The 18,323-nt window shown below is 38.2% G+C and overlaps 1 protein-coding gene across 1 annotated transcript; it reads right to left on the minus strand.

Moving 5' to 3' along the window:
• Positions 1–138: 138 nt before the first annotated feature.
• Positions 139–13,565, minus strand: LOC134801166 (uncharacterized). The gene is made up of 3 exons (XM_063773712.1): positions 13,208–13,565; positions 2,906–3,110; positions 139–2,247 (listed from the first exon to the last, which is right to left on the minus strand). The coding sequence occupies exons 1-3, from the start codon at positions 13,270–13,272 to the stop codon at positions 2,065–2,067; spliced, it is 453 nt and encodes a 150-aa protein (XP_063629782.1). The 5' UTR covers positions 13,273–13,565; the 3' UTR covers positions 139–2,064.
• Positions 13,566–18,323: the final 4,758 nt, after the last annotated feature.

The following is an 18,323-nucleotide window of genomic DNA, read 5'->3' on the forward strand; positions in this document are numbered from 1 at the left end:
CAGACCAATTCACAAAATTGTATGGTAATGCTTGAGGTATAGTAGAAGCAAAGAATTATTGAGTAAAAGATATGACTAAGAAAAAACCGGTCAAGTGCGAGTCGGACTCGCCCACCGAGGGGTCCGTACTTTTTAGTATTTGTTGTTATAGCGGCAACAGAAATACATCATCTGAGAAAATTTCAACTGTCTAACTATCACGGTTCATGAGATACAGCCTGGTGACAGACAGACAGTGGAGTCTTAGTAATAGTGATGGCGTTGTACGAGCCATATTATTATATCGTCAAGTGACAACCAAAACTCACTAATTACAAATCATGGCGCTTAAAAATGCCATCTACAGTCGACGTCAAAGCACAGAATAAATAATAGTACTAGGTACAGAAGCCTCACTCTCTAACAAAACGCGTCTGTTACGATCAGCACAGATATGGCCGCTAGGTGGCGACAGCGCCACGCGCGGCTTATGGCAAACCCCAAAATTGAGGCCGAACGGATGTACTTTTAGCTACCTGTAGCAAAGCGACGAAATCGCGGAGTGAGCCACGCCTGGTCAAAGATATATTTCCACTTTTGCACCTTATTCCTTTGTAATAAGGCGAAAAATTTAAACATGTCTTTGACGTCGACTGTACTTCAGCTGTCAAACTCAGAGGCACGTTTCTTTAGACCGTAGATAAATCTCTTTTAGGTACCATCAATAATTATTTGATCAAAGTTAATATTTTGACGGCCCAAATTAGCGTAGCTAAGTAGCACCGAAATCTAGATTGTTAAAATATAAGATAGTGCCGCCGAAAAAAAGATAGCATATCGCTTTCAAAAGCAGCGGCAACATATTGCAATTAGGCAATGTTTGTAAAATTATAATAAGATTGCATATCTTTGCCGACATATTATCAGAAATGCACCTATTCCTAGTACACATACTGTTTAATCAGTTTTAGCATGTAGCTAAACTTATTTTATCTTGGACAATATCAAAGAAAATGGTTTATTTTGGTGATTAAGTACATAATGATTATTTCTTCTAGAATACAAATTAAAATCTTACCTATTTCTTAGTTTTTCACTTTATTAACTTAGCCTTATGATTAGTTATGATTATCACAAAATATAAGTACCTACCTAGCTAGTCTAGCTACATACTACTATAGAAAACCTCCTTTTTTTAAAGTCGGTTGAGCATTAATTATCAGTAGGTATATAAAAAAGTGTATTTAATTACACAAACTGGTCTACCGCGATATAATTTCATTGTTTTTACCTTTAATTCCGACGTTTCAGCTGAGTTGCACCAGCTGTGGTCACGGAAAGACTGACGTCCCAACAAATGTCAACGGAGATATTAATAAAACACCACTAAACTACCCGAAATTAGTTTATAAAAATGTTCGGGGTAGACAAAGAAATTGCAGCTACCCGTTAAAGTTTAATGTTTATTGTAATGTTTAATGTTTATATCGCGGTAGACCCGTTTGTGTAATTAAATATGTGTACAAAACGCGAGAGTTTAAAGTGTTATAAAAAAGTGTGTCAAAAATTACATTTTCAACTAAACTACAACAACGACTTGAGAGATTTGAACCAGATGTTTGATCAAAATTAAAGTACTTAGGTACCTATCAAACTTTTGTAGAACCAACATTGTATGATAATGTAAATGAGCTTAGGTAACGTTAATTAATTATATTAAATGTAAGTAATGTTACTATTACCTACGTACCTGCAGACCTACACGATTTTTTGAACTAATTATACGAGATATCTAAGATTGTATCTAATCTATTCAAAATTGATAAATCGTAGCCGAGTAGATATTAATTGTTATAAAATTATACATTAGTTAACAATTACTGGTTTACACGTACAGACCATCTGTTTAGCTTACTTTCGGGATCTCAGACTTTTATAAAAGTAGGTACAGGTTTTTAAACTTATCACACATATGCTGCTAAAGTCCGTCTAAGCTAACTCTCCACCGACTTAGACGTAACAAAGTATGATAGTGTCACTACGCGTTGTAATTGCAAAGTCTGTGACAGTTAGCTAGGTTCGACTCTAGGAAGCATCCAACTTATCAATTTTATCCTCTTTATCCAGTATTTCAAACGCACTCTCGATCTCCTCCTCTGGAGACTTTGGTTCGCTAGGGCTCCCGTCAGGTTTGGATGCCTCCACAGGTTTGACGGGAATGTTTACGTGGTACTCCAGAGTTTTTGGTTTTTCTACAGGAACGCAAGCCTGAAAATTTTCAATGACATTTTAGACCCTTCGTTGGTACCTATTGGTACCTCAATTTGTTTACCTAAACAAATCACATGATTCGTTAATTCAATACGTTCAAAATGCGATAAGCACAACATTTTATCTGTACGTGCGTACATCTAGAATTTTATTCAAAATTCACTTGGTTTTAGCTTGCATTATTTTAAGATTTGGATGGAATAGGCTATCAATGCCAAGTAAACCAGCCAAGCGTCGTCAGCGCAAAAGCTGTTCGCCACTGGTACACTAGCACACAGCCTACAGCTAGCTTCAGTCAGTGGCGTAGCTAGGCGTGGGAGAATGGGGCCCTCGCCCATGGCCTCGCACTTGGGGAGGCCTTGCAAAGCGAACCTTTTTATTACCTTGGGAATACACATTGAAAAGGGCCTCGCAGATGTGTTTTCGCCCTCGGATAGATTAGTTCACGTTACGCCACAAGTACTAGCAGTTGCTGGCTTACACAAGCGTGAAAAAAAATAGTCTCCCTACCTACTGCTTGCATGGTCTGTATTAATAGCCTCGACGGCGAGTTGTTGTTTCAATTACACCCTATGCCGTATATGGGGCACATGCTTGTTTGCCAAAGACGTACCTAGTATTTAAAAAAAATGTCGATGAACTCCAAAGGTCTTACCTCTCCATAAAGATCTTTAGCGACGCTATGCCTCTTCTTATTGGCCTGTTTCATGCGGCCCGACCGGGAAATGGACCATTTCCTCCTATCCTCGGCCACCGATACATCTCGCTCCTCCAAGTCCTCTTCTTTTTTGCTGGCCCGCCGCTTCTCTGGCTGGAAGAAGGACATCAACTTGTCCATTGTTTTAGTTGTAGCACATGGTCTGCAAATAAGTAGGAAAAAAATCATGCGATAAGGTGCACGGGGGCCATTTCAACTGCGGGATAATTTCAAATAATCGAAATATCTTCCATGTTTTACATTATTAACTAGAACATATATTTTTCGCTATCTGAACATATGTGGCACTCTAGTTAATAATGTAAAACATGGAAGAAATTGCCGAATGAAAATGGAAAAACCTGCACCTTAGTCAAATATATCAAATTTAGATAGGAGATAGGTAGAGTTAGACCAAGCTAAGACCCCCGGATTAGCTCAGGACAGGGACAAGTGGCGTACTAGAATATAGGCCTATGCTCAGCAGTGGGCGATAAAGGGCTGATATGATGATGATGATGAAGACCCCCGGACCCCCTAGAGGGGCTAGAGGGGCGTGCCCCACTGGTTCGCAATTCAGGGCTATAACCGCGAAAATCGAAGTTCGCAAATTGCGGGCATTTTTCTCTGTCACTCTTATTACGCCTTCATTGGAGTAAAAGAGAAAGATCCCCGCAATTTGCGAATTTCGGTTTTCGCGGTAGCCCCTCAGAATGTCTGCCTAATTTAGCTACCTACCTAGGTTTTACTTGTAGATAGACTTCATGACGTAGATATCGAGATTAAATTGTACCTACTCATTGTTTCATCTTTTTCTAGGTTAATTAATAATCAGCAACGTTAATATTATAATTGATTGCTTTTGTTATGTATCTACATAAATATTTAAATAATCATAGTAGGTACGTATAGCAATAACGTATATACAGGGTGTTTGGTCCATCGTTTGCCAAATTAAAATGGCGGATAAGTGGGGTAGTTTTCTGTATTTCCACGCACTTTAAAAAATTTTTGGGCCCACTAGTATTTTTTTTTGCTTTTTTTGTTGTTTTTGAAAAATCTTCAGGGCCGACTCGTTTAAACTTAAATAAAATAAAAAAAGTAAGTGGTAGAGAGATGCAACGTTTATTGCGTCGTGATGTCTAACGTTAAACGGTTTTACCAAAGTCAAAATTACTGACATTTAACATCTAGTTTTTTTTTATTAACCCTCAAATGTTTTACAACATGTGAAAATTTACACCAAGGTCAACTTTGATTTTCAATTTAAAAAAAAACAAAAAGAGACCACGTTCTTGAAATTACTTTACAAAATTGTGTGTTCTGTCCTCTTTCTAATAATGTACAATAATCCCAAAAAAACCATTCATGAACTTCATTTTTTCCCGATGTTATGTAACGGACGCAACAGGCAAAAATTATCGATGCCTAAACATTGACGGTTTAATCTCCTTTGAAATCCCTGTTCTGTTCTTTTTATGGCTTTTTAAATTCCGACATCGGTTACATTTCCCGCGTTTCGCGCCTAAGTTTTTGAAGTGAAACTTCTTTAGCGGCGCTGAGCACTTTTTGAGGTGGGGAAAAAATGATAAACTCGAGACAGCGTAACGCGTAACGCGTAAGGCGTCTCTTCTCTCTTTCTTCCGCACGGCGAAAATGTATGCCTGAGCCTGCTGTTTCATGTAGGCGGCGCAGGGCGCTTGCGTGACTTTATGTTATGTGTGACGGACAATGTTATTCACCAGTATCATAATCAGGTCAATTATTTAAAACTGGACTTTTATATTAAGCAATAAAGCTCAATGTTCTAATCTTGTACGGGCTGAAATACGAGGATCTCACAGTTACATTCTAACTTTATATCACTCCAATATAATTCAATAAAGCTACATCTTGATGAAATCGCTAATAAAAGTGAACTCTAGTACTGATGAATAAAACTCAAAATATCATGACCAAATATATTTAGATGCGAGGTCTGCAAGGTAACTATACAATTTCTATTCGAATTTTAAACAATTAACGCTACAAATTTGAATTTCGAATTTTAAACAAGCTCACTGACCAGCAATTTCGGAACTAAAGTTTTTCAATAGAAAGGAGGATGGGTCAATTATACATAGTGCTGCAGACATTTTGGACTAGTCATTCAGTTTTCACTTCTGTCGGCGCTCCCGGAGTGCAACCCGTTTTTTTTTATAAACGGTCTCCCACTAATAAGGCGCGTTCACACTTAATTACAATTTGATAGACAAAACCAAACACAAATTAACTATGGACGCGACGCGACGTCGGAACCTAACAGCTTTTATGCTGTAAGAGGGAGATAGCACCTTCAACTAAATTTACGAAAGATAAGTTTTAAACCTTCACAACCAGCAAACCTCATCGCTGAAACCAGAGGCGTATTTACAAATTTGGCGCCCCGGGCCATTTTGATTTGCCGCCCCCTTCATCAGTGACGATAAAGTATTTTATTTAAGAAAAAAAAACCTTTGGGGTGTGAAATAAAAAAATAAAACTAAACATTTACCATTTACTCTTTTTCTCCGTCGAATTACTCTTGACAGAGCAGTCGTGGTCACGTTGAACGACGAACGATTCTACGCCAGTTCTCCCTGGCAGATGCTTCTCTGGCACATGTGTTAAGTGGGGTGTTGGTAAGGGCTTTTATCTGATCCGTCCAACGCATTGGGGAACGTCCTCTTGACCTACAGCCATTGACCCGTCCCTGGACAACAAGTCTCTCCATGGCCTGCTCTCCACGTCGCGTCACATGTCCGAAGTATCTGAGGATACGCGCTCTGACCGTAGCTGAGAGCCTCTCTTTCACCTTAAGTTCTTCAAGTATGGAGACGTTTGTACGGTGTTGTGTCCAAGATACTCGCAGCATTCGTCTCCAACACCACATTTCGAGTGCGTCGATTCTTTGTCTCTCTCGCTCCTTCACTGTCCATGTCTCAGCACCATACAGTAATATAGGGAATACGAGAGACCGCACTAATTGGACTTTGGTGGCTTTGGTGATATTTCTGTCCTGCCATATCCTCTTCAACTTCTCCATGGCAGATCTTGTAATAGCAATTCGTCTTTTAATTTCATCCGCAGACCATTTACTCACATAAGCATTTACATTGTTTTCCTATGTATAAATTGGTTGACAAAATCATCAATGACGCTGTCGTAATGGGGTTGGCAACTGTCAAAGGTTTGCCTAGATGGCGCCATCATAGCTTGCCCCTTTTTCTATGAGATTTGGCTTAAAGAGCTGGCATCCAGGGTATTAAAAAAACAAAAATTTGACACAATTCTAGGGATTGACGGGGCAAGCTATGATGGCGCCATCTGCTAAAAACTTCCACCGGCCAACCCCATTTAAAACGTTTGTCAGCTCAGCTTCTATATTAAGAAGAGCTAAGCTATTCAGGCGCTCTTCGCTGATAGTGGAACGTAGATATTTTTTTATTCTTTTGAGTGCAGAAAGGTGACGTCACTAATGTCACTATTCTAGATACAGATTTATATGGGCCGTTTTTGTCACTCAATGACGACCTCGTTATATTTGCCTGATCTGATCGGTGACCGGTGGGTACTGCTGGGTTTTGGCCATTGAGAATCAAGGTGAGGCATTGGCAGTCAGGCTGGATATAGCTATTATAGCTAAGGAGTTCGGTCGGGTCTGGCATCGAGTCTGCTCGAGGGACTATGTTATACAAATGGTTCGCTAGCTTTTTAGACGAGTAGACGGAAGCTGCTCCGATAGTGTGGACATTGCCGCTGGCGTTGCACTAGGTTCTATGCTGTCATTACTGCATATCAATGATAATCATTGCTATGCAGATTCTTGCTTCAGACAGTAGTAGGGATGCGTAATGCGTATTACACAGGCCGTACCATTATCCCTCATTCTGTGGTGCTGGAAAGTCATGAAAAGTATTGTATTTGTATCTGATATCGAAAGCACTCTATCTATCTGTACTGAGTTTCGGCATGGAATCAGAACAATTTAGTGAGATTCAATACCACGAAGACACAAGAACCGCCCAATGTAGTCCGATGAGTCACAAATAATGTAGGCACGTAAGTGAAAACGCGAGCGTAGCGAGCGCGAAATTTTTTCGAGAAAATAGTAGATAATTTTTTAGGGTTCCGTACTTCAAAAGGAAAAAACGGAACCTATATAGATAAAGGATCACTTTGTTGTCCGTCCGGCCGTCTGTCTGTCTCAATATAAAGGGTCTTGACATGACAGAGGGCGGCAAAATCGACAAATAATGCTTGTTATTTAAATTTTACAAATAAATAGGGGAGCGACAAAATTCTGGTCGACCCCATGGTATAATAATATACTCCGCCTGGTACTCCATTCCGAGATTCGCGTATGACCTAACTGACACGCGCCTACGTCATCATGCTGTTTACAGGTTCTCAAACTTTGAAATGTGGGAGAATTTTAACCAACGGTGAAAATTATTTTAACGGCATTAATTTTAAGTTATTCATGTAGAAACATAGTAAAATAAAACAAATCTAATGTATTAAATTAAACTTTATTTATCTATACAAGACAAACGTTTGAAAAACTAATTGACAGTTACACATTAATTACCAAGCTTACGGCGTGAAAAGTTTGGAAAACACTGCGACTGCTGACACTGAGCGAGAAGGAAATAACAATTAACACGCGTTCGACAAGGATGACGGTCAGGGCATGAAGTTATCTAGATCCGAATTGTCAAATGTGCACAGCGCTATCCTGTGTTGCCAGTAGTATAAACAGAATTACCCGAAAGTCTGAAATTTCTTTCGTGAATCGGAAGATATTGCTAACGAGTAATTAAAAATGACGTGTTATTGTAAAATTTAAGCTAAAATACATATAAATGAAAATTATAAAATTATAAAGAAATATTTTAACTTATTAACCATAGGTATAATGTACCCATGTAACATGTTATGTTGAAATAAAGTGGCAATGTTATTGTGACGTAGGCCCGTGTCACTCTGGGAATGGAAGACCATGTTTTATTAGACCATGGTCGACCCTATCTGAACAGCAAATAAAATATTTTTTTGACCCAAATTTGCCGCCCCCTAAAATCTGCCGCCCTAGGCTTCAGCCTACTCAGCCTAGTGCTTCTTGAACGAAAATGTTGCTTAATTTAGTACCTACTTGTTGGTAGATATTTTAAGCAATTGGTGGGGTTTGAAGCGTTCGTTTGTTTATTAATTTAAATGTCAATTAAAATATAATAAAAAATATAGCTAAGTTTGATTATAAAAGGCGCCCAGAAAAAGCCGCGAGCCGCTTCGCCGCCCCCCCGCGGCCTGCCGCCCCGGGCCATGGCCCCCTTGGCCCTAGGGTAAATACGCCCCTGGCTGAAACAAAACCCGCGTGTGGATAGGCAAAGGGGATTTCAAAGGAGATTACAGCGTCAATGTTTAGGCATCGATAATTTTTGCCTGTTGCGTCCGTTACAAAACATCGGGAGAAAATTAAGTTCATGAAAGGTTTTTTGGGATTTTTGTACATCATTAGAAAAAGGACAGAACACAGAATTTCGTAAAGTAATTTCAAGAACGTGGTCTCTTTTTGTTTACTTTTTAATTGAAAATCAAAGTTGACTTTGGTGTAAATTTTTACATGTTGTAAAACATTTGAGGATTAAAAAAAAAACTAGAGGTTAAATGTCAGTAATTTTGAATTTGATAAAACCGTTTAACGTTAGACATCACGACGCAATAAACGTTGCATCTCTCTACCACTTACTTTTTTTTTAATTTAAGTTTAAACGAGTCGGCCCTGAAGATTTTTCAAAAACAACAAAAAAAGCAAAAAAAAAAAATACTCGTGGGCCCAAAGATTTTTTAAAGGGCGTGAAAAGATAGAAAACAACCCCACTTATCCGCTATTTTAATTTGGCAAACGATGGACCAAACACCCTGTATACGTACTAGTGGCTGTGTGCAGAGGTATAGACCTCGAGAACACCCAGTGCTCCGCCATTTTAAAAGATTTTTAAAAACAGAATCAGCAAAATAATTGTATACCTATTCCTATAGTTCGTTTTTTTGGCATTAGAAAGAAGGTAAGCGATTTTGACATGTCTTTTAATTAAAAAACGCTTTATAAAAATCAGTAACTAGTGCGTCAAGCAAATCTTGTCAGTAGCAATGTAAAGCAAACTAAAGTAGGGCAACACTCAAAGAGCAGTATTGCGCTAAGAAAAGCAGCAATGTACGTCGAACTAAAACGAATATGATTTTTTTTTCCGCTGAGCGCGCCCTACGTACGTCAATTCAAATTGTCACTTGCGGCTTATTGAAAATTTTAGAAATTGTTATTTAATATGGACGGACAATTTAAAAGCCATGTTAGTCAAAATGATTAACAAATTTGAAGATATCAAATTACAATTAGAAGCGGTCTATGCCATTAAACCATTCTGAGAGAGCTCAAAATCACCAAACGACTCTCAACAATCTGCCAGGAGGGCTCTTAGATTCTTTTGGCACATAATGCGGTCGCCACACCACAGCTTCGAACGTGACATCATACTGGGGCAGGTTGAAGGCAAGCGCGCTACAGGAAGAGCCCCTGCAAGATGGTCGGATTCCATAAAACAAGCATGTGGTTCCATGCAGAGGGCACCCCCATAGCCCTTGTTCGCGATAAATGGAGGGACATAGTAATTGGTCACGATCCTCAGTCATGAGGGAACGACAAAGAAGAAGAGATGCCATTAAACTAGAATGTATGAATAAAATCATTGCTTCCGCAGGTAGATGTCCTACTGGATTTTAATATTTTATTAGATTTCTCAGTTGGAATTCAATTTTGATCATAGCAAAATGGAAATTGTGGAATATTTGATACTTACAATATAATATGCCACTTGTTAATGTAAATTAGTGTACTTTTCTGGATCAATATCACATACCTACCTGTGTAATATTTTGATTGGTATATATTGTACAATATACATAATAAAAATAAAACAAATGATATTTGGGTGCTTATTTAATTTAAATGTAAGAGAAGATGAGGGTCACTTTAATTTACCTACACTTTAATTCAGGGCATTCATTGAAAAAATATGAAGTTACCAAGGTTACCTGGTCACTTCAACCAAGCATCATAATACTCTGTAGTCATCTATTGCATCTTAAGCATAAAACAGATTTGTTACAAAATGTGTAATTTAAGTTTCCAAACATAAGGACTCCTTATCTTCCCTATATAACTTTAATTAACATTAGTATTTAAGTCCTGTTACTAACACTTATATGGGTCTTGCCTGAAATAAATGATTATAAATAAATAAATTAACTTACAATAAACATTTCTTGGGTAAACTAAATATTTTTAGTTTAGTTTAACAGTAATTTGTCTAATTTAACCCTTGGTACCTATTTTATTTCATGGTGCTAAGAGATTCTATTCTTCTATTCAAATTATAATTTGTAGGGTTCTGTGGCAGGCATAAAATAGATTCTTTATGTAGTTTGGCCCAGGACTGACTGTGTAAAGACAGAGTGAATCATACTCTTTGTCTTATGCTAAAGCTATGAGTAAGTATAATTTTCTTGGATCTGACTAACTGGCTAGTTGTGTTTGCCAGGCTAAAGTTTAGGAAATATGTTTGAGAAATATAACACAATTATAATATTGTTATGTTGTGTATGGTATGTATAATTATAGTTCAGGGATACTCTTTACATGCTAGTTTGGTAACATTTTGCTCATGCTGCTGTTTTGTGTATGGGCTAAAAATGTTACACATATCGGCTAAATTATAAGTATTTGGTATGCTGATAATTAAACAAGGCATTTATATATCAGGAGAATACTGTTAGGAAATTTTATTAACTTGCACATTAGGCTATTCAAGACTTGTCATTTTGGAAATGTGAAAATACTTTTCTAACATTATACCTACACTGCGTCTAGTGCTCCATATGAATGCTGACTACATTATTTTCTTATATTGAACAAACAGGTATGTAAAGCGACTTAAAGCTTCTTTTAAAAAGATACATAGGTACAGTCAACAGCAAAAGTTGCTAAGCGGGCCAGGTATTCAAAATTACCTTGACACACTCTTATTCTCTTAATAATAAAGTCACGTCAAGATCATTTTGAACACCTGGCCCGCTTAGAAACTTTTGCTGCTGACTGTACCTGTTTCAGCAAGTATAAACTAGGATTTCCCATAGGTATATATGTGCAGTAGCTGAGAGCATGAAACAAATTAGCCTAAATAATATATTTTCTTGATGACCAACATAAGGACAACTTATACAAGAATAATCTATTCCATCAATATTTAAGCTCTCAATATTTTTGTTACATATTTAAATAATAAATTTATTTTTCGTCTTGGTTGAGCTGTACACGTATATAAACCGCCGTAGTAGTATTGTCTAACTGAACTCCTGAAGAGAAACTACCTACTCCAAACGCCTCATATTGAGCAAGATTTAATCCTGCAACAAACATATGTAAGGATTAGGTAATGTTGCGAAAGAACGGCGATGTAATCAAAGTTCTTAATACTGTTTTAAAAGTTTACCTTTGTAAATTATGTAGTCGAATCAGTCGCTGAAAATATTAAGATATGTGGGCCTATGGACGGTTTCCAGGACACAATGTGTGGTCTTATTGGATAGATTTAGGCATACGTTTTAATTTTATTTATGCCTTTTAACCCTAAAACAAAAAAAACTGCACATAATCTTAAAAGTTCCCAAGTTCTTCCCATGTTCTTCCAGTACTTGTCATAACCTAAAATTTTAGTAATGTGTACTATCAACGAGTATGATTATACATTGCAGGCTTCGCTTTGCTTAAGGTAATGCACAATCTTATTAAATATCAGAAAATATCACAGGTCACAGCAGAAATATCTCTTGAAATAAAAACGATTCAGAATGTCAACAAACAAGTTGGCCACAGATAAAACACAGATGACAGTGACACGCGATTTTGGAATTATTCGAACACAGTGTTGCTAGCCCGCGATTTTTCAAATTTGCCGCCTTTTTCTACTGACAAGATTTGCTTGACGCAGTATATTTATTACTTTTGAAAGCAGAAGAATATAAATGGTCGTTTTAGATTCATAATTGTTACATATTTGCCGTGCGTGCCTTATTTTTAAAAAATGTTTTCAATTAAAAGCCACATCAAGATTGTTTACCTCTTTCTAATGGTAAAAAAAACGAACTATAATGATCGAACCCGCTCACCAAATTAATCATAATCATAATCGTTTATTACACCAAATGCTGCTGAAAAACGAGACCAGTACTTATAGGGATCGTGCATGAACTATAGGGGGCAGCACAGAAGCCGTTAGATTTTTGGCGCGAGGCGTAAATGTAAAGTTTATTCTTCAGATGTAGCCCACAAGATGGCAGAACCTACTATGCATAAGAAAACGTACGAGAACGGCAGATCGCAGCACTTGCTTTGGCAATGTACCTACATGTTTATGTTTTCGTATCAGGTCAGAGATGGCAGACCCTCCAACGAGCACGGTCCCTATAGTAGGACATCCACACAGATATGGAAAAGTATTTTTGCCTAAGATGAAATAGAGATAGAGAATAGAGCTTCGCTGCGCTCGCCTATTAGGGCTATTAGAAACCCATTCAACCTTTAAATGAATGAATATATTATCTTTATTGTCAGGCAACTAATGGTCCATATATATTTGAAGATCTCGAATAAATGCTCAATGATCTAAGTCAAACACCAATGCAATTACCTACCATTTACGAGACAAGAATGAATATGGAGAAATCGAAATGGATACTATTGATGCTAAACACCGCTGATAAGTTGGAGACCAGTTAAGTTTTTTAGCCTACATAAACTTTTCTTCAAAACAGAGAGACCTTTTGAATGGATATTATGATATTTATATAGTTAGGTATGTACCTACTACCTATAGAAACACTTCTAGAATATGTCGTTATCTAAGTTACCTGCTTAGTTTGCCAACATGACAGTGCACAAAACTACATCAATTTTATTTTCCTTAGTTGTATTCGTCCCGCAGTATGATTAGTATGAAATCTTGATCATGCAAGATCAGCGTGAGAATCTTTTTTCTCTGATTTTGCTCGTTGTGAGCAAAATGTTATGCTCATGTTTTTTAGCAAAGTTCCTTGCTTGTTTATGCTGCTGGGATTGCCTGGGATTAAATTAAACAATGCTCAACTGAAACCACACTCAAATATAACAAATATACTCACATTACTCGCATAAAATCTTCAAACACTGCACCTAAACACTCTAACTTATCTAGGCTTAGTTCCATGCATTAACCGAATGATTATCAATCAACTTTGATTACAATCACTAATCGCAGAACTTTAAACACCTGATAAGTGCAACGCGGGTGTTGCCGGCCAGCAATGAATGCATTGTGTTACACAGCTGAGTTGTATTTACTGAACTTATCTGATAAGATAATATATCGATGCGAGATAATGAGCATGTATTGGAGTTATCGTTTCGATCATTATATCTTTTTGCAAAGATATCGTTGGGTAATGTGCTAATTATGATGTTTTATATGCGATTTGGAACATTTTGTTACAAGTTTTTATTTTACTAAGTTTCTGCCCACTACTTATATAGTTAGCGTAGAATTAGTAGGTACAGTCAGCAGCAGAAGTTGCTAAGCGAGCCAGGTGTTCAAAATGATCGTGACGCGACTTTATTGTTAAGAGAATAAGAGCGTGTTAGGGTAATTTTGAACACCTCGTCCGCTTAGCAACTTCTGCTGCTGACTGTACAGTGGCGTTGAAAAGTGCATGGATAGATGTCGACCGTAATGCCTTAATATTACCATTGAAACATGTCCATGCACTTTTGAACGCCAGTGTACCTAGGTACCAGTCTATACAGTCGTTCGACGAGGAGACGTTCTCGCGCACCCGAGCTGCATACATCGCTGTCATCGCATTGTTAGTAGCTCGGTACACATCAAAGGCCATCGGACCACTCGGACCACTGTTACTTTTTACACTGAGGTATTACCATATATCCACCTACCACTTTCGTAGTAGATTTCACCCCCTTGTGGGATAATTTCTGGTATATATTTTTTTATACAGGAGGCAAACGAGCAAACGAATCGCCTGATGGTAAGCGATTACCGTCGCACATGGACACTCGCAACACCAGAGGGAAGCGAGGATTAGTTCCTGATTCGCCGGATTCCTGTTTTGCCGGATTTACTTTAGTACGTCACAATCCGACGAAAGAATCCGGCGAATCGGGAACTAATCCAAGCGAGATTCCGTGTCTGATTGAGCTGAAATTTAACAGTAACTCGTGTGGTATCGTCGAGATATTTAGTCTGATGCCACAGAATAAAAAATAGTACTACTGTAGGTACAGAAAGGAAACTTCCTACAAAGTCGAAGTTTGACAGCGGTTCAGGGTCGAATCATGCTGTCCCTTTCTAATGTATGGCACTATTCCTTTCGGCTATTTAGGGTTGTCAAAATTCAAGTGATTATCTTATCTGTGGTCGTGCACGCAAAGGGACGTCAAGTTGTGTCAACCCTAATAATTGCTCGGAGCAATGCTGAGCCGAGCGGAGCCGAGTTTGGCCGAAGTCAGGAGTAAAAAGTAACTCGTGTGGTATCGTCGAGATATTCTAATGCTGGAGACCGACGATGATCGTGAGATCGTGACCCAATTCGAACGGTGTCTCAACACACTGTTAACTGTACATCGGTGGACCTTATGCCTTTTGTAATAAGGTCAGGGGCGTATTTACCCTAGGGCCATCCGGGCCAAGGCCCGGGGCGACATATGGGCCATATGGCGCCCCTGGCGAATTGCATTTTGTTTTTCTTCCTTGACTTCTGGGGCGGCGAAACGTATTGGCCCGGGGCGCGAAATTTCAAAATACGCCCCTGAATTAGGTCCACCGATGTAGGTGCAGTTGAGTGTTGCTGTTTGTACCTTATCTTATCTTATTGTTTTCGGGGGCCCTTGCGGATACACTTCGACCCATAGGGATCTTTTGTGCAATTACCCCCTAGAAAAGATCCGTCAACTACTCAAGAGCTTTTCCCACCATATCCATGTCGGATGACGGAGCTCATGGGTAGCGTTTTAAAGTCCTTTGGTTCCAGGTATCCTGCTCCAAAGTCCTTCATTCTTTGTCTGGCGAGGGCGTGACAACGTGCTGTTTGTACCTACTCATTGTCAGTACAAGGGGAAAACCTAATTAAAGAAAACAAAAGCATTGAGACTCAATAAAATATTTATAATTGGTTTAAAATGTACACAATAGACAAAATATTAAATGAAGCGTCGTATTTACAAACTTGTCAAATTAGAAATTAAAATATAAGTAAGTATTCTAGCAAAACTAGGCGATTCGAACCACTTATTAACGACTTTTAAACAAATGACATAAAGAACTTCATAGTAAAATTAGACAAGTAGATCAATCTTATCCTTACACATCAATATCGACTTGCCAGTTCTGGTCCATCGGCTGGCGAAGAGAACTAAAGCCCTCAGCTCACGACGTCGTAACGTATAGTCTGTCGATTTGTAACTGGCCCCGAACCGCTAATTGCGCCGCGTGCGGTTTTACTTAACAATAGACAAAGGATTAGCAGTTCGGGCCAGCTACAAATCGACAGACTATAAGATACGCGTAAGCGTATCGTAATACGCGCGTAGAACGAGAGCGCTACGAGCAGGAACAAGTTCAAACGAGTCCGCACACGAAGCGTAGTCGTAGCGTATGAGGTTTCTGTCGGAATTACGACAGTCGTAAGCGTAAAGAAATTTGATGCAAACAGAACGCTTACGCGACGCTTGGTCCAGGATTTCTACGCGTCTTTTTACGATACGCTTACACGTCTCTTACGCTTACGCTCCGTTTGCTGAGAGCCTTAGAAGCACTCTTTATATACCTATCCATAGATGGAGTTTATAAAAGACCTTATAAACACACCACTAGGTCTAATCTATAATGAGTATAATGACCTATGAAATGTGAATGCCGCTCACTGCCAAAATACCATTATTTTTCTTTTAAATTGATCTACCTACCTCTTCTTTTACTATGGGCGGTGAGATGGTCAAAATTTAGATAATCAATTATTTCATTAAAGATATAACGAAATAAGGAATAACACATTTCTACTTGCTACTGACTTAGCGTTTACTCCATTTCGAATAAGTATAAAATCCCCTTTAAATCACACGATATAACTTTAGCTTGTTAAGAAGGTTAGCGCCATACAATTTGTATCGTGTGTGGTGAGGTTCCATGCTTGTCGGCGAATTTAAACACATTCAGTGTCAGCGCGAGCTACGCGCTACGAGCATAGCCGAAAAGATGGGAAAATGTATGAATGGGATGAATGAATTCCATTCCTAATGTGTCTATGCAGTTTTGCAGCTTGCTGTACACACTAACCTTGGCTTGTGCTGTTGATACTTGTGTGTAACCGATTTGCAAGAATATTTGTTCTTTGTACATTTAATTTTTATAAGTCAGAACCTGTAATTGGTTCTGTAAATGTATTGTAGGTTTTACAAATGTTTTTAGCTGTTGGTTTTCCATGTAGGTATGTAACAAAAAAAAAACCTACGAACAGAGAACCCGCTTAGCGAGTCGCTGGCAGTGAATGTATTAACACTTTACACATCTAATATTACCAGTAGGCGTAGCACATGATTGGCGCGACAGTACCTCGCGGCGAGATAGACTACCAGTCTTTTTCTATGTTAATAAAAGAGGGACGGGTAGTCTATCTCGCCGCGAAATACTGTCGCGCCAATCATGTGTTAGGCCGGCTGTGAATCTTTGGTTTAACGAAGCTTGTCAAGCGTGGAAATTCACCACTAGGGCCTCGTGTCATACAAAAGCTACCAGATTGGCAAGAATTTAATAAACTGTAATTACAATGATTCTAATAATTATGTCATATACTTTGACACACCAACCTTTTCAGTAGGAAAAAGCGGCAAATTTAAAGAATGTAGACGCGAAGTTGCCTTTCCATAGAAAATATGAATTTCGCGCCTTTTTCTACTGACAGTGGGTGTGTTTGAGTATAGTTTTTAAGTCTGCTCCAGAAGTATGAAGAATCAGAAACTGCGTCTCTACATTAATGTTTTTATTTCTATTTTTTTTATTTTTTTCTAGCTACATAGCACCTAGGAGGTGATGGTCATATGTCATAGCTATTTCATTTCTATTTTGATTTTATGGGATATGTGTCATAACATTTCACTTCAAAACTAGCATTTTATATACAGAAAGTAAAACCCAAAAACACATAGTCTTCGATTTAAGAAACAATAATTAAAAGAGAAAAGTACGCTACTAAATATTTACAAGTACATATTACAATTAAAAAGTATTCAATAGGCAGTAAATCATTAAACAAAGTTTAAATGGTTTGAAATAGTAAAGTGAGGACGGTAAGTACGAAGAATGTCGTACATTGACCCGACTATTCTTATCTCTATCGCACGCGCGTAATTAGGCGCCATTCATTTATTACGTAAAACGATTTTTGCCAGTTTTCGACGCCCCTCCCTCCCCTATGTAAGAAAAAATAAGAATAGGTTGACCTCCTCACCGCTATATTACCTACGTAAGAATCTAAAGGAAAAAAATTGTTTGTTTTAGCGTTGATTTTTCAAAAAAATCTATTTTGTATTGTTTATTTGTACCTACAAAGGTACTGGAGCCCGTTTAAGCTAACTCTGCACCGTGTTTATAGCATAGAGTGTAGAAGTATTATATTAAACGTCATAATTTCATAGAAATTAAAAAAATCGCATCTTTGTGATCTAACGTAAGAACTATGAAAACCCCCTCCCCCACCCTTGTAAGGAAAAATAAGATATGTTCGACCCCCCCCCGTAAATCGTCCTGCGTAATAAATGAATGGCGCCTTATATCGATGTCTCTCCCGGCGGTAAATGCCACTGTGCGAGAGGGACAGCAAAGCAATATAATTATGCGCGCGCGATAGAGATAGGAACAGGCAGGTCAATGTACGAAATTCTTCGCCCCCAGCGTCCTTACTTTACCTAAAAATCTTAATATTTATTTACTAAATATTTGACAACTATTTCATTCGTGATCCAATTGACATTTAAGTTTTTTTAGCTCTTTATTTTACGTAAAAAATGTATCCTCAAAATACATCATAAATTAATCATAATAGTTAAAACGCGGTTTAAAGCAAAGAATAATAATTTATTAGAAACATAATAGATAAAGCCCGGAGGCAAACAAGCGTGCGGACCACCTGACTTTAAGCAGCCACCGCAGCCTATGCTATGCCTATGGGTGCTTGCAACTCTAGTTATCTA

Source organism: Cydia splendana, chromosome 21 (genome assembly GCF_910591565.1).
Source record: "Cydia splendana chromosome 21, ilCydSple1.2, whole genome shotgun sequence".
Lineage (NCBI taxonomy): Eukaryota > Metazoa > Arthropoda > Insecta > Lepidoptera > Tortricidae > Cydia > Cydia splendana.

What these genes read in the sequence shown, in the direction of transcription:
- LOC134801166 (XM_063773712.1), bottom strand. Translation starts at nt 13,272, where the DNA reads ATGGAACTAAGCCTAGATAAGTTAGAGTGTTTAGGTGCAGTGTTTGAA. An exon ending in GAAGATTTTATGCGAGTAAT is followed by an intron (nt 3,111 to 13,207) that starts GTGAGTATATTT and finishes ACTTATTTGCAG; the next exon opens with ACCATGTGCTACAACTAAAA. An exon ending in CTAAAGATCTTTATGGAGAG is followed by an intron (nt 2,248 to 2,905) that starts GTAAGACCTTTG and finishes GAAAATTTTCAG; the next exon opens with GCTTGCGTTCCTGTAGAAAA.